Source organism: Melospiza melodia, chromosome 6, assembly GCF_035770615.1.
Source record: "Melospiza melodia melodia isolate bMelMel2 chromosome 6, bMelMel2.pri, whole genome shotgun sequence".
Lineage (NCBI taxonomy): Eukaryota > Metazoa > Chordata > Aves > Passeriformes > Passerellidae > Melospiza > Melospiza melodia.
The window spans coordinates 48,171,875-48,190,581 of NC_086199.1; the positions used below are offsets into that span (position 1 = coordinate 48,171,875).

Here is an 18,707-nt window from a genome sequence, read left to right on the forward strand (position 1 = left end):
ATGGTATTTTATGTTTAGTCAATTATTCATTCTAGCTGTAACAAGCAGAGCAATATAGAGTTCAAAATATGCTCCAGATGGTAAAAAACGCAAATCAGAAATAAATCAATTTATAAAAAAGGAAGGGATTTGTTTTTATTGCCATAATTTAACTTTAAAATATTCACAGGCTTCCTTCTGGTTCTAACTTACCCCAGAATACTTTGAGCTAATACCCCTCTGAATCTGGAGAAATTTAGAACTTACTGGCTGGTTTTTTTAATATGAAATAGTGCGATGTCAGATGCCAAAATAATCAGAAATATGCTTCCAGGGAGCAAAAGCCCTCAGGAACAAACACTTGATGCCACTGGAGCTGTCCTCAGTGTACATTAGTAAAAGGAACACACTCACTCTAAAGCCTGAGTGAGCCATGCCTGGGGAGGAGATGAAGCCAGATAACTCAGTCAGACCTGAGAGACTGAGAAAGGATAAAAGAGGAATGTGACCCTGCATTTTTAAACAGCGATAAGAAAAGAGCTTGATCTTACTATTATACTATTCTGGTACAGTTCATTTTTTAATTTTTTTTTTCAAATTGAATTATGCTGTCTTCAATATCAAACACATTCTGGCAGGTGTCTGGCTTAACAGTTTTGCATATAATTTCAAATTTCCACAGCACTAATGCATAAATTTAACTGTGGACTGGAACCAAGTGTCGGTCCACAGTTCTGAGAGCAACACCACATTTACATTTTGTCATCTATTCCACATAACAACCAGCAATTCCAAGGTGATGCTGCAATTTTCAATTACTAATGGCCACACAGAAATGAACTCTAAAATAATTGGCAATACTTTGCTGAGGACCACATGCACTTATGCAGGGGTAACAAGAAAAACTCTGCATTAAAATTATATAATCATTCTTTTCTTCTCACTTTGAGTAATATGATCAAGGAACTACACCACAGAAAAATAAAAGTGATATTTTTTTTTAGCTCTAGCAACAAACTAGAGGCAAGCACATATTACAGGTAAAGAAATATCTGCTCCAGTACAAACCCATATGTATTTGGCCATTAAACCATCCACAATGTTTTTACAGTCATCATCCCAAAGAAATTTAAAGAAATAACCATTCAGAACAAAAGCAAGACTTAAAACACATGAAAGAGTCAAGTTGCTAAATCCTAGAACAACTCAGGAAAAACCTAGCTAAATTCAACTTTTAGCCCCACAGAAAGTAACCAGGAGTAAGATCACCTAGTGAATTTATCCAAGTCTGCCACTGGAAGATTTTGGGAAGCCCCTGCAGTAATATTCTTTATAACTGAAACCTTGCAGGGGGGAAAACCAAACAAACCAGAACCAAAAAATGAACACAGTGTGACATAAACACTAAAGAAAAAAGTACAAAACGGGCGAGTCGAGAAAAAATTCTGAACTGAATTCAAATTATTCACACATATGCACAATCAGGCCCACAGTAACTGAGCAAAATAAACATATCAACTCATTAAAGATCTATCTGCCTGAATTTATCTTTGCTTTCTCTTCACTTCTTATGGGTTATTCAATCACTTCCCATCATCCAGAAAAGGAAATATTGCACTATGAAGACAGAGCTATAATTAGATATTCTTCTGTTTCATTTCACATATATGACTGAATGAGAATGGATGGGAAAAATATGAACAGAGATAATAATGGCAAGTTGAGACATTCAGTAAAAATTACATTTGGCACAGAATAACATCTCAATTCTTCCTTAGCACAGTAATGCTGTGTTTACTGCAAAATTAGTTAAGTTAGCAGAAGAGATTTTTAATGAAAACAATTATAAATTTAAAATAACTGTGTTTAAAGCATTTAACAGTCCCTAAGGTCAAGTGATTACAGCAGTTACAAGACCCGAGGGACATGTTCACACCAAAACAAAGTGAATAAATTACCTCAGCCAGTGTCTGCAATCACTAAGTGACCACAGAGGTTATTCAATGTATAAGCCCAGCTGACTTCTACGCAAAACCAATAATGAAAATGTAACAGCCAAAGGGAAAAAGCATTTAACTAGCAAAAGTTGCTGCAAGGGCTGAGAACTGGGGAGAATGGGAAAGGGAGGGTGGAAAGCAATGAAACTCCATGGCTGGGCTGTGGAGGCAAGGAGGAAGGATGAGCGTGGATGAAATGGACAGGCAAAAACTGCACATTTTTCCCAGCTGAAAGACCCAAATTGTGGCAAAGGGATGCAAGACTCAAAAGATATAAACCAGCAGGGCTTTAGTGCTCTCAGCCCTGTAAAACTGGGATATGTAATGCCCAGAGAAGGACAAGCAAGGCAGGAGCACAGAATAATCATCTCTCAACTTTCCCCTTAGCTTTACTGCCAGTAAAAATGGGGGAGAGTCATTGTGTTTTAGTTATGGCATGATATAATTCTAACGGAGGCAAGACCTGGTTTTTACCACAGAGTGGGTAAGATGAGCTGCAGAATGAAAGCCAGCTTTGATCTGGCTTCTCTCCCTCATGACATAAATGACACAGATGCCTTGTCTTCACTTCAGCTCCACAACACAACTGCCAGGGGAGAAAACCAGAGCCAGCAAAGACAGAAAAACATTTTTCCGTAAGGACCACCTTGTATTTGATGCATTTGATTCTCAGTGTGTAGCTCTGGAAAAAGGTTCCTACCAACTATGGTGAAGAAAAGATGCTACTGAGGAAGCAAAAGGAATCCTGCTTGATCCTGGTATGTATTTTTTTAACTATAGCACATCATCACCTCTCATCCTTGAAGGCATCAAATCTTCACAACACACACAGTAAATAAGAACATAATAAATGGCAAAACACAGCTAACACATTTTGGAGACAGGAGTCTGAAAAGAGAGGCAAAAGGACATGGCTGGCTTTGGTGGTTTTGATTCCTGGTGAGGAATATTTGCACTGAAGCAAGTATTCATCAACATTCCCACAGGTGAAGCAATTTGCTGGGCTTGCCCTGTGTCAGGAACCTAATAACTGGTATTGTCATATATGTGTGTGTGTGTGTATGTGTATATATATATATATATTTACATGTATTTTTAATATATATTTTATATATGTATATATATATATTTATATGATTTTATATATTTATATATCCATATATGCATATTTATATGTATTTTTATATATTTATGACTATATATATAATTATATTATATTATTACTTGTTACATAATATAGTTATATATATAATATATTCTATTTTATTATATATTATTATGCAATATACATTTAATACATAAATATATAAATATATATAATATATTAATTATAATATCTATATACATACACACATACATATAAGACTTATATATGTGTATATACATATATATACTTATATATGTATGTATATATATATGTGTATCTATACAAATATATGTGTATATATACAAATATATGTGTATATATACACATTTATATGTGTGTATATATAGATATGAGAAAATGCAAGTGGACTCTCAGCATGTAGAAAAAGATTATCTTTGTACCTGAACTATGAAAGCCTGAGGCCAAAGCCAGCAGGCCCTCCAACATTCAGAGCTTCCAGTTTCAGTGAAACTGCCTGCAAAATCTGCTTTTTTCAGATAAACACTGTCTTCTACAAGAAGCTATGCATATATGCTAAGAAAGCCCCCTGGTAAATTGTTGAGGCTGGAACACAATCTATCCAAAGGGTTATAATTCTTCTCTTGGGAATGTTATGTTGGGACCTATGTGCTAAAATAATATCCTCATGAACCCCCTGTGAGATGCAAGGAATGCCCAGAGGATGCCAGCACTGCAGGATTGCCCAGGGAAGGGTGAAAGCACCCTGGCAGAATATTTAGGCTGGCTTTCTGCAGCCCTGAGTGTTTTCAAATGCCAAGCACTGGCCACAGGCTCTGGCTGTGCCTAAAGAGCATTTGTGAAATTTGTGAAATTACTCAGGGGCCAAAGAGGAACTCAGGTGGCCAGAGCCTGCTCTCAGCAATGCACCAGGGAGATCTGTGCTCTTCAAAAGGTAATTCCGCCTCTGGAGCTGCAATTGCACACAGAAAAAGGACGGTTTTGAGCCTACCAAATCTAGTCTCACCTTCTAGAAATTTCCATATCCTTCTAGAAATGAGAACAGTGCAGCTAAGTTGCACTGGTGTGGTTAGAGAGCCCCACTCCCACGTGCACAGCAATAAAAAATTCAAATTCAAATAGGGTTTTGGAAATCAGAGGAGGTCAGCCAAAAAGAAGAGTATGAAGAAAATGCAAAGAAGGATGACAAGACAGACAATGTACAAGTTCTTCTATTTAAAAATTCCTTTTGTGGAACCAAATATCCCTTACACATCTCTTGAAGGGTCAGCCAATGCAATAAAATTATGCAGAGATGCTACATATGATAAAATAGGTAAGATGCACATAAGATAAAATATGCAGAGATGCTGCCATCACACAGCAGGCAAGAGAGAGTGCAGTAAAACCTGATGACAGAGTTTTGCCTTGAAATATTTTTTATATACAGCTGTTCTAGAAATTTCTATTTCCTTCTAGAAATAAGAACAATGCAGCTAAGGTGCAGTGGTGTGGTTAGAGAGCCCCACTCCCACGTGCACAGCAATAAAAAATTCAAATTCAAATAGGGTTTTGGAAATCAGGAGGTCAGGCAGAAATAAGAGTATGAAGAAAATGCAGAGAAGGATGACAAGACAGACAGTGTAGGGGATCTTCTGTTTAAATATTCCTTTTGTAAAACCAAATGTCCCTTACATATCTCTTGATATGAAGGGTCAGCCAAGGAACTCCAATGCAATAAAATTGGAGATGCTAACAGAGATATGATAAAATAGGTAAGATGCACATAAGATAAAATATGCAGAGATACTGCCATCACACAGCAGGCAAGGGAGAATGCAGTAAAACCTGATGATAGAGCTTTGCTTTGAAATATCTTTTCTATATTAAAAATATATTTAAAAATCCATTCTGATGTTTTTTGAAAAGCAGCTGCTCAAGTCACCCTCAGCCCTGGGTATTTCTAGAGCAAGGGGTGAGCTGGCAGTGCACAACCAGGCTGCCAGTGGCATTGCCAACAACAGGAAAGTTGTTCCCACACAAGTTCCCCTCCTTCCTTTTGGTTCTCTGCTCTTGCTATTGAACTGCCCTCAGTTCCAGCAACGTGCTGTCAAATGCAGCAGAATATTAAAGGTGTTTGTAGTGGGTTTGGTTTGTTAATTTGAGGGGTTTTTTGGTTTATGTTCTAATGAGTGTGGTGGGTTTATTGCTGGCTAATCACCAGTGCATTCACTAGGATGCACTCTCTCATTTCTTGTTGTAAGGTAGGACTAGGGGAAAGGTAAAGCTTAAAACTTTCAAAGGGTATAAAGAGAAATTTCTTAATGGTAACTAAAAGAAAAAGTAATAAAAATTATAATAAAACTTTTAGGACACTTCTCACCTTTCTGTAACCTTTTAGTTCTCACTGATAACGTAAAGAAACAAATCCTAAAATTTTAGTTAGTTTACTACTTTTAGACTAATCTTTCTTTAGTTTACTTAGGGAGACAAGTCTTTTTTGTCAATGTTACAGAGACTTATCTGTAAGAAAATAGGGTTTTTGTGTTTCTTATCAAGAAGAGTAGCTGCTTGGGGAAAATTGTAATTGTGAAATTTCTTCTATTTTTTTATCAGCTTTTTTACAGTTGTCTTAATGGGCTATGTTAATTTATGGGGTACTTTTTAAAAGATGAGTTGTTTAAAGGTAAAAGTTTTCATTTCTACCTTTAAAATGATCTTTATCTCTGGGAATAGACTCTATTTTTTTTCTCTCCCTAAAGACAGTATTCTACCAAAGAGATGCTGACAGCCCATGATCAAAGATAAAATACCTGTACACCACATGAAAGGGGCAAGCATATGAATATCACCCACCAAATTCTCCAAATATCATATATATGTATAATATATATATATTATATATATTATATTATATATATTATATATAATATATATTTATTTAATACATATAAATAATATATTTTTATAAAATATAATATATATTATAGATATGGTATATACATTTTATCTATTATATTATATATATTATGCATTATAATTTATATAATATTATATAATAATTATACATAACATATGATGTATAGATAGTATTATATATTAACATTATAGATATAGTATTATTATATATCTCTAATATTATAGATATAGACATTATTTTTAATATATATAAAAATTGTTGTTATTATTATTATATTTTTAAATCAATACTCTTCCAAACAGTATTATTGATTCTGCTACATGGGAAGAAGGACTTTGATAATTTCCAATCCATGCAACTTCCAGTTCTGCTGTAAGCTACAGCAAACCCAAAACACAGCCAGCAGCAGTTTTTGGAGGGGACACAAAAGCCCCCCAGCACCAACTAAGGGGACAAACTGCATCCTTTGCACGAGGTGCCACCACCTCCTCAGCACTCCCAGAGGGCTGCAAGGAATCCTTTCCCTGAGATAATACAGAAATGCAGCAAAGTCTCTGAATGTGTCTTAATCAACAGAACTAATAATAATAATAATAATAATAATAATAATAATAATAATAATAATAATAATAATAATAATAATAATAATAATAATAATAGTAGTAGTAACTATTACTATTACTATTGTTATATTTTATTATGATTATTAACAAGTGAGGCTAGAAGCAGGACATGACACGAGGACAAGCGGAGCGAGCGCGGGGGGAGATTTCTTGAGCGCCCTAATTCAATTAGCAGGCAGTGAGTGACACTGGGATAGGAGGGATTAATTGGGGTCACCAAAAGGCAGTAATTCCTTACCTAACCAGTCATTAAACTTCTTAACCTCGGAGGGCAGTCCCAGCTCGGTGAAGTCGCCCGTGTGGAGCAGGATGTCCCCGTAGGGCATCTGGATGCCATCTGTTCGGGAGTGCGTGTCTGAGACGCAGACAAAGCGCGTGTGGCCCGCTGGCTTTGGAGTGTCATATGGGATGGGGTCGACCCTGGAGCAGACACAAAGATCCCACAACAGTCACAAGGTTCAAAGCCTCACATCCATTATTGCAGATTGCAGCACGCTGCTCCCTCCAGGAGAGCAGCCGCGCGTCCGCTGCCACATGCCGCGCGCTGCCAAAAACCCAGCGCTGCTAGAAACTTACCTGGTGAGGAAAGGAAGATGAAATACAAACAAATATGGCCATTCTGTGGTACTAAAGTGTGTTTAAACACAGGGAAAAATGGATTTAGGAGGCTTTGAGTTGGGATGTCTTACATCCTGTGCCTTATACATGGACAGGTACAGGGGCCATGGGATAACAGGTCTGCCAAGGAACGGGCTCTCACCTGAGCTCGGCTGTCACATTCACATTTTCTGAAAAATCCCTTCACCCAGGATTTTTCTCCTGGAAGCTGAGAAGCCTCGGAGAAAAAGGAAAACAATAATTATCTTATTTGCTTCTCCTGTGTTTTGCTGCTTTGGAATGTGTTTGGAGATTGTTTACCCACAGGAGATTGTTTCATTGGTTTCATGTGAATTGTTTTCACTCTTTGGCCAATCAGGGCCAAGCTGTGTCAGGACTCAGGAAAGAGTCACGAGTTTTCATTATTATCTTTTTAGCATTCTGTCTGTATCCTTTCTGTATCCATTTTATCATATCTCTGTTAGCATCTCCAGCTTTCCTTAATACAATACAGTATCATAAAATAATAAATTAGCCTTCTGAGAACATGGAGTCACATTCATCATTCCTTCCTGCCACGGGGGTCCCAGCAAAAAACAATACTCAGCAGCTGATTTTGTTCAAGGGCACACGTTCTCCTACAGATGCCAGCACAGAGCATTTGTTTACACACAATAAGGTGCATCAGGAGTGCTTTGATGGAGGCTGGAAACTGCAGAACCAAGTCTAGTGGCAGCTTCCTAAACTCAAACAAATCCTGAGCTCATCATCCCAGAATCTATAAAGTCAGGGCTGATGTGTTATCACACATACAAAACTTTTTTTTCTATAGCCAACAATGCTGGGAAAATTTAGTTCAATTGGTTGTTTGTGAGCTGTATTTGGTAATCTTATCTTATCAGCTACATGTGACCCATCATGGAAATCTAGTCATTTGGTTTTTGGTGACTTTTCTTTTAAGCACAATAGAGGAAAAAAATAGGTAGTTGAAATGCTTTATGCATACTTAGTGCTTAGAAGCTCCAATTTGTAACAGAAAAACTTAAATACGAAAGACAGTCCATTGCCTACTTTGGAATAGCAATTATTTCTCTGCAGTTACCATAATTTGATTTGCTCAACACTTGAATAGCACAGCATCTGGATTAGTGCCACAGAAAATCCCATCCCAATCCCACAAAACTTCAGCTCATTCCATTGATATGCCACTTTGATCATGGTTAGAGCTCAGCTCCAGCTAGAAATGTTGAGGTATTTAGGAGTTATGTCAGAATAATAGTGCACTTATATCTCAAATTATCAGGCTAGTGAAACCAAGTTCCAGCTACTTTAAAGCATCCCAAAATAATGCTGTTTTAAGATTTATTTGGGCAAACTGGCAAAACAGGCATTCAAAAATCGGTGCCTGAAAATAAAACTAAAATTAAACAGTAATAATAAAACTAACGAACTAATAATAACACCTTTAAACGGGTTTTATTAGTTGTGCTCTCCACACTGAAAACAAACACCGGTAGACATCACTGTGAATTTGTTTGTCCTAAATCCCCACAGTTCTGATGAGATGTACGGTCAGTAATAGAAAATAAAGCACAAACCTTAAGAAAATACTGACTTTTGGAGTATTGATTTTTTTTTTTTTACTGATCTGTAAACTAAATTAGCATTTAGTTTTTAGTGTACACTAAACTGTGTGAAAATTTCTACCAGTGCCTTGAACTTCAGCTCCCTGCACAGGTGAGAAAGACCAGAAGCATCCTCCAGGGTGCAAATCAGTTCCCTGCCCTGGGGAGTTTTAGAGTGGCTCCAGAAATCAGACTCCATATGGATATGTCCTGGTCTCCAGTGGAAAACTGGCCCTCTGAATGTATTTACTAACAAGATCTTACTGAGTTAGAATTTAATTTTGTTGGAATTTTTAAATTATATTAATTAATTATTTTAGATATTATATATATTATATTACATTAATATATACTATATATACATTTATATAAATATATATTATATTAATTATGTATTCTATTTGTTAGACTATTCACAGCAAAAATAATAGTGAGGGAAGCACTAGGGGGGAGATATTAGATAGACTACCTTTTCCTAGGTACCATAATTAGGTCTTTCCAATCAAGCTATATTTACCATCAAATGCCATACCTTGTTGACACAGGCCACTGAATTAATTTGCAAAATTCAGGCTCTCCAAGATGATGCTTACTTTAAAAACAGATTTTACTGCCAGCTGGGCTGGAGAGCAGAGAATTTGGTGGATGACTTCCTGGGGTTTAGTATTGTACCTCCTGTTCCACCCAAAGCACCAGGTACAATTACTTGAGCCATGAAACTGTTACCACTGCAGAAACCTGGGAGAAAAATTCAACAATCAATGGATTTTTTTTTTCTCAGCAAGGGTCTGAAATCAACACAGTTATTATTCCAGAGAAAAATTAATTTACCCATTTAAATTTCACTGGCAAGCTGGGCAGAACTGCAGTCTTAGTGCTTTCCTGCATGGTGTCTTCCTTCCAAAATATGGGGGTCCCCAAATCAACATTTCCCGGCTTCCCAGCATGTTTACTCCAGACAGCACAAAAAATGAACACCAGCTTTCAGCAGCAGCACAGAACTTGTCAGAGCATCTCTGCTGGAGCTAAACCAGCACTGCCTGCCTGGGGAGCCCAATTCTGTTTGTACACAGCAGCCAGGCTTTGCTCTTCTCTGCAGCTTCCAAACAAACCCTGCTCTGCATTAGAGTATGGCTGAAACCTGGTTTGGGATTTTTCCATTCGTGCCATGACTTAGAGAAAAGTCTATCATCAAAATTCTTCAAGTCCCTGACCCTTCTTTCTCTCCTTTACAAACACTCTGATGTTGCCAAGTAACCAGTTTTCCACATTTAAACTTCCTTCTCTCATTCAGTATTTCTCTACTAACTATTTCCAAGTGAGATACTGCAGGTGATTGTGTTCAGTCCATCCATTTATCATACTCAAAGCAGTCCTTCATGAGAAACTTAATAAAAGTGGTGTTTTGCCAGTCCTAAAGGCTCAAGTTTTCTTTTCACCCATGGCAAACAGCAATATGAAAGCCTCCTTTCCCACTGCATTCCAAGAGGATTGGACTCTGAAGGCAAGGCACTGCCCTGCCACAGCTCTAGTGACACCTATTTCTCCTGATCTACCTTCTTCCTTTTCTACTTTCACCCTTCTTTCTGATCCACTCACAACCCAGCAGCTGGGATCTGAAATCTCTGGGACAGTTCTGCATCTGAGCCTTCCTGCAGATAAAATAATAAATAATAAAATAAAATAATTATTTTGGCCCTAATAATCATAATTAATCCAAATTATTTATGTCCACCACCATTCTGCTGAATCAGAGCACGTACCTAAGAAATTCAACTTTGTCTTTACCTTTGCTCCAAACACAGTGCATCCAGCTAACTCTGACACTCTCCATCACCACCAACAATTTGGTTTTTTCAGTCTTTCTGACATGGCAGACTGAAACACTTCACAGATTATTTGATTGCTCCACTTGGAGCACCGTGCTCAAGGAAAGGTGCAGTAAGAGATATTTCATAATAATTTAAATGTTCATATATTAGGATTAATACAGTAATCAGGAAATAGGAAACAACATAAGATATGTTGCACCTTAGAAAATCAGGCACCTGGCTGGTTTTTAAAAAGCACATGTAAGACTCAGAACGAAATCCCATAAGGCAGCTGAGCAATGACTGCTGTGTGAGATCACGACAGTAATGTAAGATCTGTCACATTTATTGCATTTATGACAAGGGTCCAGCACTCAGAAGGGACAATGTAACCTTCATGTACTTCTACAAGAACCTTGTTTATCAGATAAATACTTTACCAACCTGCCCTTAGCACCAGTGGTTCTCACTTAGAGTCTAAGAACCCCTCAGATTTGCAAAGTTTGGGGGTTCCTGCAAAATATGCATTTCCTCCCACCCTGCCTGAAAGGACAGCACTATGCAGGCTCTGATTTGGCTTGCTCAGGTGGCATTCAGCAAGGGTCTGAAATTTTAGATATTATATATATTATATTACACTATTTTATATATATATATATAAATAAATATATATATAAAATATATGATATTACTATCTCATATATTATATAGTAATATATTATATATTACTGTATATTATATAGTAATATTTATTATAATATATAATATATATTATATACATTATATATTATATAGTCTATATATAATATTATAATATAATATATAAATAATATATATAGTATATTATTATTATTATATATTATATAGTAATATATATATATTATATGGTCCCTTCTATATATATATTATATAGTCCCTTCTCCCTACCAATATATTATAGATTATAATATATATTATTAATATTATATATCCCTAATCTTTGCAACTGATTAAGGATATATTATTATATCCTTAATCTTTACAACTGGTGTTTTAAACTTGTTTACCTGCAAGATGTGCACAAAGAGAGTGTTTTTCTTATTAGCCACTCTAAGTACACCATAGGTATACAAGATGAGTGTTGTTCTTTTTAGCCACTCTAAGTACACTATATGTGCACAAGAAGAGTGTTTTTCTTATTACCCACTATTAAGTACACTATATGTGTACAAGAAAAATGTTGTTCCTATTTTCCTGTGCTCAGGATAATAATGTGTTGTTCCTACTTCCTGTACTCCTGTACTTACTGGGTACATCTGTGACTCAATTTGTGGGTTCATTTTTAATGACATCTAAATAAGTATTCATTATGCATCCATTTAAGCCCAGGCTTCAAGTCTGTGTGTCACATCAAATCCATGTGTGTTGCTGCACTTTTTTACTTCTAAGATGTGTACAAGAAGAGTGCTGCTCCTAATTAGCCAATAATGTGAGCAGTGTTGATTGAGGACCAATCAGGCCCCATCTTCTCACAGCTGCCTATAAAAAGAATGTGATATATAATAATAAACTTCACATTTACCTTTTAACAACATAAAAATCTGTGTCCCTTTATTCAGCCATCCCTAATGCAACAGCAACACATGGGCAAAGGACTTGATTTAGGATGCCTTGCCAGAGAGGAGACGTGTTAACTGTGCATTTCAGCCCAAGCCTACCCCAGTTACTCATCACGGTGTCTCATAAATCAGCAGGGCTGGAAAGCTCCTCTGAGACAGGCAGCGCAGTGCAGCCCTCCCACAGACACAGCTGCAGCTTCACTGGGACCCTGCTGCAGCAAAAACCCAGCAAACACACAAGCACCACCTTCCTGAAAGGAGTCACTTTTGATGATAAAGGATAATCCTGCATGGGTAGGTTCAAATGCTGAAAATAAGGGTCTTGGGGTGTGTGGGAAATGAACTTGTAGAGAATTTTTTAAGTTTAATAGAAAGTTTATGCAGTATGTATTTGTGTACAAACTTTGAGATAAGAAATGTTGATTTAGCAATATTGTGGAATAAGATAGATATTGTTGAGAGAGAAATAGAACTAGAAATAAATTCTAAAGGTTGGTTTAGTAAATAAGACTAGCTATTTTATACTATGAAAGATGTATTGTAATAAGAGTTATGAGGGGTCATTTTAGATGATTAGTTTTAAAACATTTATAGCATAGTGTGATTAAAATCAATAAGTTAAGAAACACAATGCATTGTAATTAAGAAATAGTTTTTGATCGTAATAGTGTAAATTATAACATTTGTATTTTTTTACAGGAGATTGAAAATAGAACAAAAGTTTTTAATTTCTGAGTTAGAAAAAACTTAATCTAACAGGATGGGAATGCCTGTGGCTGGAGAGCCCAACCCCACAGACTGCTCACTGCCCTGCTCCCTCAGGTTTTGAGATATGCAGACTCCAAATCCCCTCTCACAGAGGGATTCCCAAGAAACCAATTCATCCTTGGAGATGCAATAAAAACCTTAGACATTGAGCCAGGAAAGTTTCCAGTTCCTGCCATGGAGTAAATCACTCACACAGCACCACGATGGACAAAACACGACCAGATGCTGCAAACCCCTCCTGCAGTCCCACAGCCCAACCCGGCATCACTCCTGCTCACAGCCCACCCCTCTGCAGGCTGCCTCTGCTACAGGTGAGCAGCAAATCAGGGAATTTTCCTGTCCCCAGGCTCTCCAGATGCATGAGCAGTCCCGTGACACACGGGCCCACATCCATCCCAACATCACACGCTGCCTTTTCATCTCACTAATTACTCCACTGGGTATGTCTGTGACTGGAGTTGTGGGTTTATTCTCTATGACATCTAAATAAGTATTCATTATGCATCCATTTAAGCACAGGCTTCACCTCTGTGTGCCACATCAAATCCACGCGTGTTGTTGCACTTACTCTGTTTTGGGAGTCACTTGGAGACATCCTCTCCGGTAACTAAGTATTTAAAACACATCTATATAACTAGCTTTTAAAAAGCATCCCACTCATGCTTCCTGTGAATAGTCATCACTGTATTTATTTACAGTTTAGTTTCCTCTTGTATCATTTCGTACTTTTCTTGCTACTCCTATTTTCAAAATTTGCAAACAAAATACTTCTTCAAAGAGCCAATTAGCTTGGTGTGTTTATTTTAGAATTAAAATACAAATATTTTCTGAAAAAAAAAAAAAAAAACTTTTAAAAGCTTGCTTCCTAATGCTGTTAGTTCCCCCTCCTCAGCTAAGTCAATGGAAGAATTTTTTTTCAAAATGGGAAAACAAAAGCAATATATTTTCTATATCTTCAGGTTTTTGTTTCTTTGAATTCATACCTCTGTCTCTACACATGCTCCCTCTGGCATGGAAAATACAGGAGAATAGAATGGGTTTTTCTGTGAAAACTGCTGTGTAAATGTATTAGTTTCTGTATCCAAACCTCACAGCTTTGTTATGTTGTGATATTTGTTACTGCTCTTAGAGCCAGTCCCAAATCCTGGAATAGGGCAATCATGTGAAACTTGTGGCTTCATTAATTGCTGTTAAAATTTATCAGTAAGTCTCTCAGATGAAGGAAAAAGGCATGAAATGCACCTGCATGCCTGGCAGCATCCAAGAAATGGAATGAAAGTAACAGATGTGCAATTGTTCTTATTTGAAACAAACAAACCAACCAAACCTCAATGCTATTAGGCCAACTTCACAATTCTCAACTGAGTTTTTAAGGCCACCGATTAGAAGGACTATATCAAACTGTAAATGTGTCTACATTTTGAAACAAAACTTTCATATCCTAATTTCCAAACCTTCAAAACGTGAACACAAATGTCATTTAAGTTCTCTCATCAGAAAAACATTTACATGCCCGTAGCTGATTTTGTAATACAACACATGCTGAAGACACAAAGCCAAACACTAATTTCCTCTCAATACACAAAATTTTAAAAAAATGCCCAAATATAGCATTGCTTTAGTTGGCCACTGTCAGCCATTAATTGTTTAAATCATACATATTAATGCTTTTGTTAACTTGATTCTGTCTTGCAGTGTGCTCAAACACCAAGCCAACATCTGGTTTCTTGTCTGACTGAAAACAAAGGGATGCAAATACCTTTCCACACTTTCCCTGATAGATTTGATTTGTGCAAGCACACACACATCTCTGAGAACAGACTCCCCCAAACCTGCTGGAAAGCCCCAGCTCTTCTGGAAACCTCCACGTACAACATGTGTCACCCACCAAAGCCTCAGAGGGGTCTGGAGAGCTGTAAAACAGAGCTCTGATATTTATTACAGAAATGGCATTAATTGTGTCTTGGTGCAATGTTGAGGGGAAAAAAAAAATAAATTACATTTCCAAAGCCACAGGAGGATTCAATGCAGCGCTGAGCAGCTTACTGCCAATGCTTCCAACAATTATAGCTGCAGGGAAATGATGGATCTTTTTATTACAGGTTCTGGAGCTGTTTTACTTCCAGTGAGATTTATGAGATTAAACAGAAAAGACCTATATTACCCACTGTCATCATCTGGGCAAATTTAAGAAAACTCTCCTTTACAAGGAATTTATAATAATACATCTTCTCAGCCCGATTTAAACCTTAACTAATTAAAGACTCCAAACTCTGCTAAACCCAGATTCTGGTCAGTAATAAAAGCAGAAAGAGCTAAAATCCAGATTTGCCATGGTGTTCTTTGAGGGGCAAATAGACAGCTGGCCTTTTCTGAAGTACCTGACCTCTGCCTTTGATACTAATGGGAATTCAGAGACAGAATTGCTTGAGCATTTTTGAAAATCCTACTAATCATCCCTTTGCAGAAAAAAAATTTCTTTTAAGTCAACAAATTACCTTCTAAAATTTAGCTATCAGTGGCTTTCCAAAGGTTAGAGAAGTATTACAGAACTGAAAAAAAGCTTCAATACCAGTGTCAGCATCACTCTAAGGCCCAGACAGAAGTTTCCTTTAAATAAAATAGTTAACCATTCTTATGCTGGTATGGTTTCAATTCAAATTCATTAAAAAACACTTTTCCCCTATTCTTTTGCTGCTGTTGTTGGGGGACTGCTATAAATTATCTATCTCCCACCCTGACAGAACTTATTTGCTGGCAAAACTGCACCTACTAGGAGGGTAAGGCTATAAGCTCTCTACACTGAAAGATTTTTTATTATTTCCTTACTATAAGCTCTCCAAACACCAACTCATGAAATACACTCAGAAAGTACAACCTGGCACTCCAAGTTTAGATCCAATTTTAATTTAAGGACAATGAGGTTTGAAAAATGCACATTTTGATATAATTAGCAAGGCTAACTTAATGTGTGGTATCCCTCCAATCATTTCATTTCAACTGCAGGAGTCATAAAATGTGCTGGATTTACTTCCAGGATGGAAACCACAGAGCCCTTCTTTCAACAGTAAAACAGTTTTTCCCAAAATGCAGTGGAAAAAAAGGCATCCCAAAAGAAGCAGAGGCAGATCCCCAGGACAGATTGCATTGCTGTAACTTGACATGCCATCCTCCTCAGAAATTAGGGCAGTTCTCATCAGAGGCACCAAGGTCACAAGGTTCTGCCAAAACAGAACTGCACAAGCATGTACTGCAGCAGGTATTCCATTGCTGATGCCCATTTATATTAAGAATCATATCTGGAGAGTCATAAAATGTACAGAATTCATCTGCATAATTCATTATATTTTCTTGGAGATGACAAATTCTCCAAATAGACAATAACTCTTGTGTAATAGGGAAACTGGGCAAGTGGACCTGAAGGTGCATAAAATTTTGACAACTCATTCTCTTTGGGATTTGCTATTAAATCTAAAACCTTTCTTCATGTTTCACAAACAAATACTCATTGTTTAGATACCCACAGGATTAAGCCCAGTGCTTGCAAAGAACCATTTGAGGCTGGTTCCGATTCTTAAAATACTTGAAACATAATTGAAATTTCAGTTTGAGAAACACAAGCGTTCTTCTTCAAGGCACAAGTTAAGGACACAGTGCAAGCCAGAAGCTCTCTGCTCAGCCTGCTCAGTCCTTTTGCTCCCTGCCCTGCAGGTAACACCCTCTCCGAGGGACGGGGTGAAATTCCATCACACACTGCTAAGCACTGGCCTCTCTGCTGCTCTCCCTCCTGCTTGGCTTCCACAGGGCTGATGGAGCTGAGCCACAAAAGGAGCTCAAAGGAGAGGCAACTCCGCTGGGCAAACGCCACTTGTGAGTTACACTGAAGGCACAGAATGCACTGAATGCCACCAAACGCCACTTGTGAGTTACACTGAAGGCACACAATGCACAGAATGCTATCAAACACCATTTCTGAGTTACACTGAAGGCACAGAATGCTATCAAACACCATTTCTGAGTTACACTGAAGGCACAGAATGCTATCAAACACCATTTCTGAGTTACACTGAAGGCACAGAATGCTATCAAACACCATTTCTGAGTTACACTGAAGGCAAGAATGCACAGAATGCCACCAAACGCCACTTGTGAGTTACACTGAAGGCACAGAATGCTATCAAACACCACTCTTGAGTTGCTAAAGGCACAGAATGCCACCAAACACCACTTGTGAGGTACTAAAGGCACAGAATGCCACCAAACATCACTTCTGAGGTACTCAAGGCACAGAATGCCACCAAACATCACTTCTGAGGTACTCAAGGCACAGAGTGCCACCAAACATCACTTCTGAGGAACTCAAGGCACAGAGTGCCACCAAACACCATTTCTGAGTTGCTCAAGCCACCAAACACCACTTGTGAGTTGTTACAGGCACAGAATGCATAGAATAACACCAAGCACCACTTCTGAGTTAGTTATTGCAATGACTTGTGAGGGTTCCTCAGGGTGAGAGAGACAGACGAGAATCTTGCTTCATGATCAGAAGGCTGGATTTATTGATTTATGATATATAATACATTATGACTATACTAATAGGAATAGAGAGAAAGGTTCAGAAGCTGCTAAGCTAAGAATAGCATAGGATAGAATCTAAAAACAAGAGAGCTCTCTGTGAATCTGTTCCAGAGCTTGGTCCTGTGATTGGCCCTTAATTGTAAACATGGAACATGGGCCAATCACAGGTGCACTTATTGCATTCCACATCAGCAGATAATAATTGTTTACATTTTTCTTCTGAGGCCTCAGCTTCCCAGAAGAGGAAAAATCCCAAAGAGAGGATTTTATGAAAAAATGTCTGTGACAGTTAGTAAAGGCACAGAATGCATAGAATGCCACCAAGCACCACTTTTGAGTTCCTGAAGGCACAGAATGCCACCAGCATGCCTGTGGGATTGTCACTGATGTTAGGAGGAACAAACAGACCGGAGCACAGAACTCAAAAAGCAATGTGCTAGCATCTGGGCAGCATGACATACTATTTCAGACATGACATACTGCTGTAAATTAGCAGCCATCATGTGTTACCTGCAATATGAATTTGTGCATGTGAGCCAGCGTGGCTGTTGCATTGAGGATGGGTAAATACAGTGACATTTAGACTCTAAGGTAAAATGTTGAGCTTATTAGAAACTGCACATTTTTTTAGAGGCAGTTATGATAAAAGTGGACTTGATTGGTCATTAATTAATACTCTTTACACTGTTGGTTAATTAGGAATAACATTCTTTTTGTAAACACTTTACAATTAACAAGAATTTCAAAATACTAGGTGTACGATTGTTTTCATTTTAATTAATACTCTTTGCACTATTGGGTAATTGGGAACAACACTCTTTTTTGTCAACACTTTGCAATTAACAAGAAGTTCAAAACACAAGGCGCAGGACTGCTTTAATTCTTCCTTTGAGCTTTCCCAAAACTTCCCAGAGGAATGTCTGGTAAAGTTTATCTGGCTTTTTTCTCTGACCAGTTTCCAGCATCCACAAACCAGTACCAAAACCTGTCTCTGTCAGGATGCACCTGAGCTCTAACAAGGTGTCAGCCATAAAATGCTAAATTCCCATCAAAACACAAGCACTTAACACTGTGCTCCTACTAAATAAAACCCTGCAGAACAGCCT

At 37.6% G+C, this 18,707-nt stretch overlaps 1 protein-coding gene across 3 annotated transcripts in view; it reads right to left on the reverse strand.

Moving 5' to 3' along the window:
- MPPED2 (metallophosphoesterase domain containing 2) overlaps positions 1-18,707 on the reverse strand; it is a 121,843-nt gene that overhangs the window by 72,301 nt on the left and 30,835 nt on the right. For all 3 annotated transcript variants that reach the window (XM_063160544.1, XM_063160545.1, XM_063160546.1), the window contains exon 3: positions 6,863-7,044. In XM_063160544.1, coding sequence (XP_063016614.1) covers positions 6,863-7,044 — 182 coding nt within the window. The remainder of the gene's footprint in view (positions 1-6,862; positions 7,045-18,707) is intronic.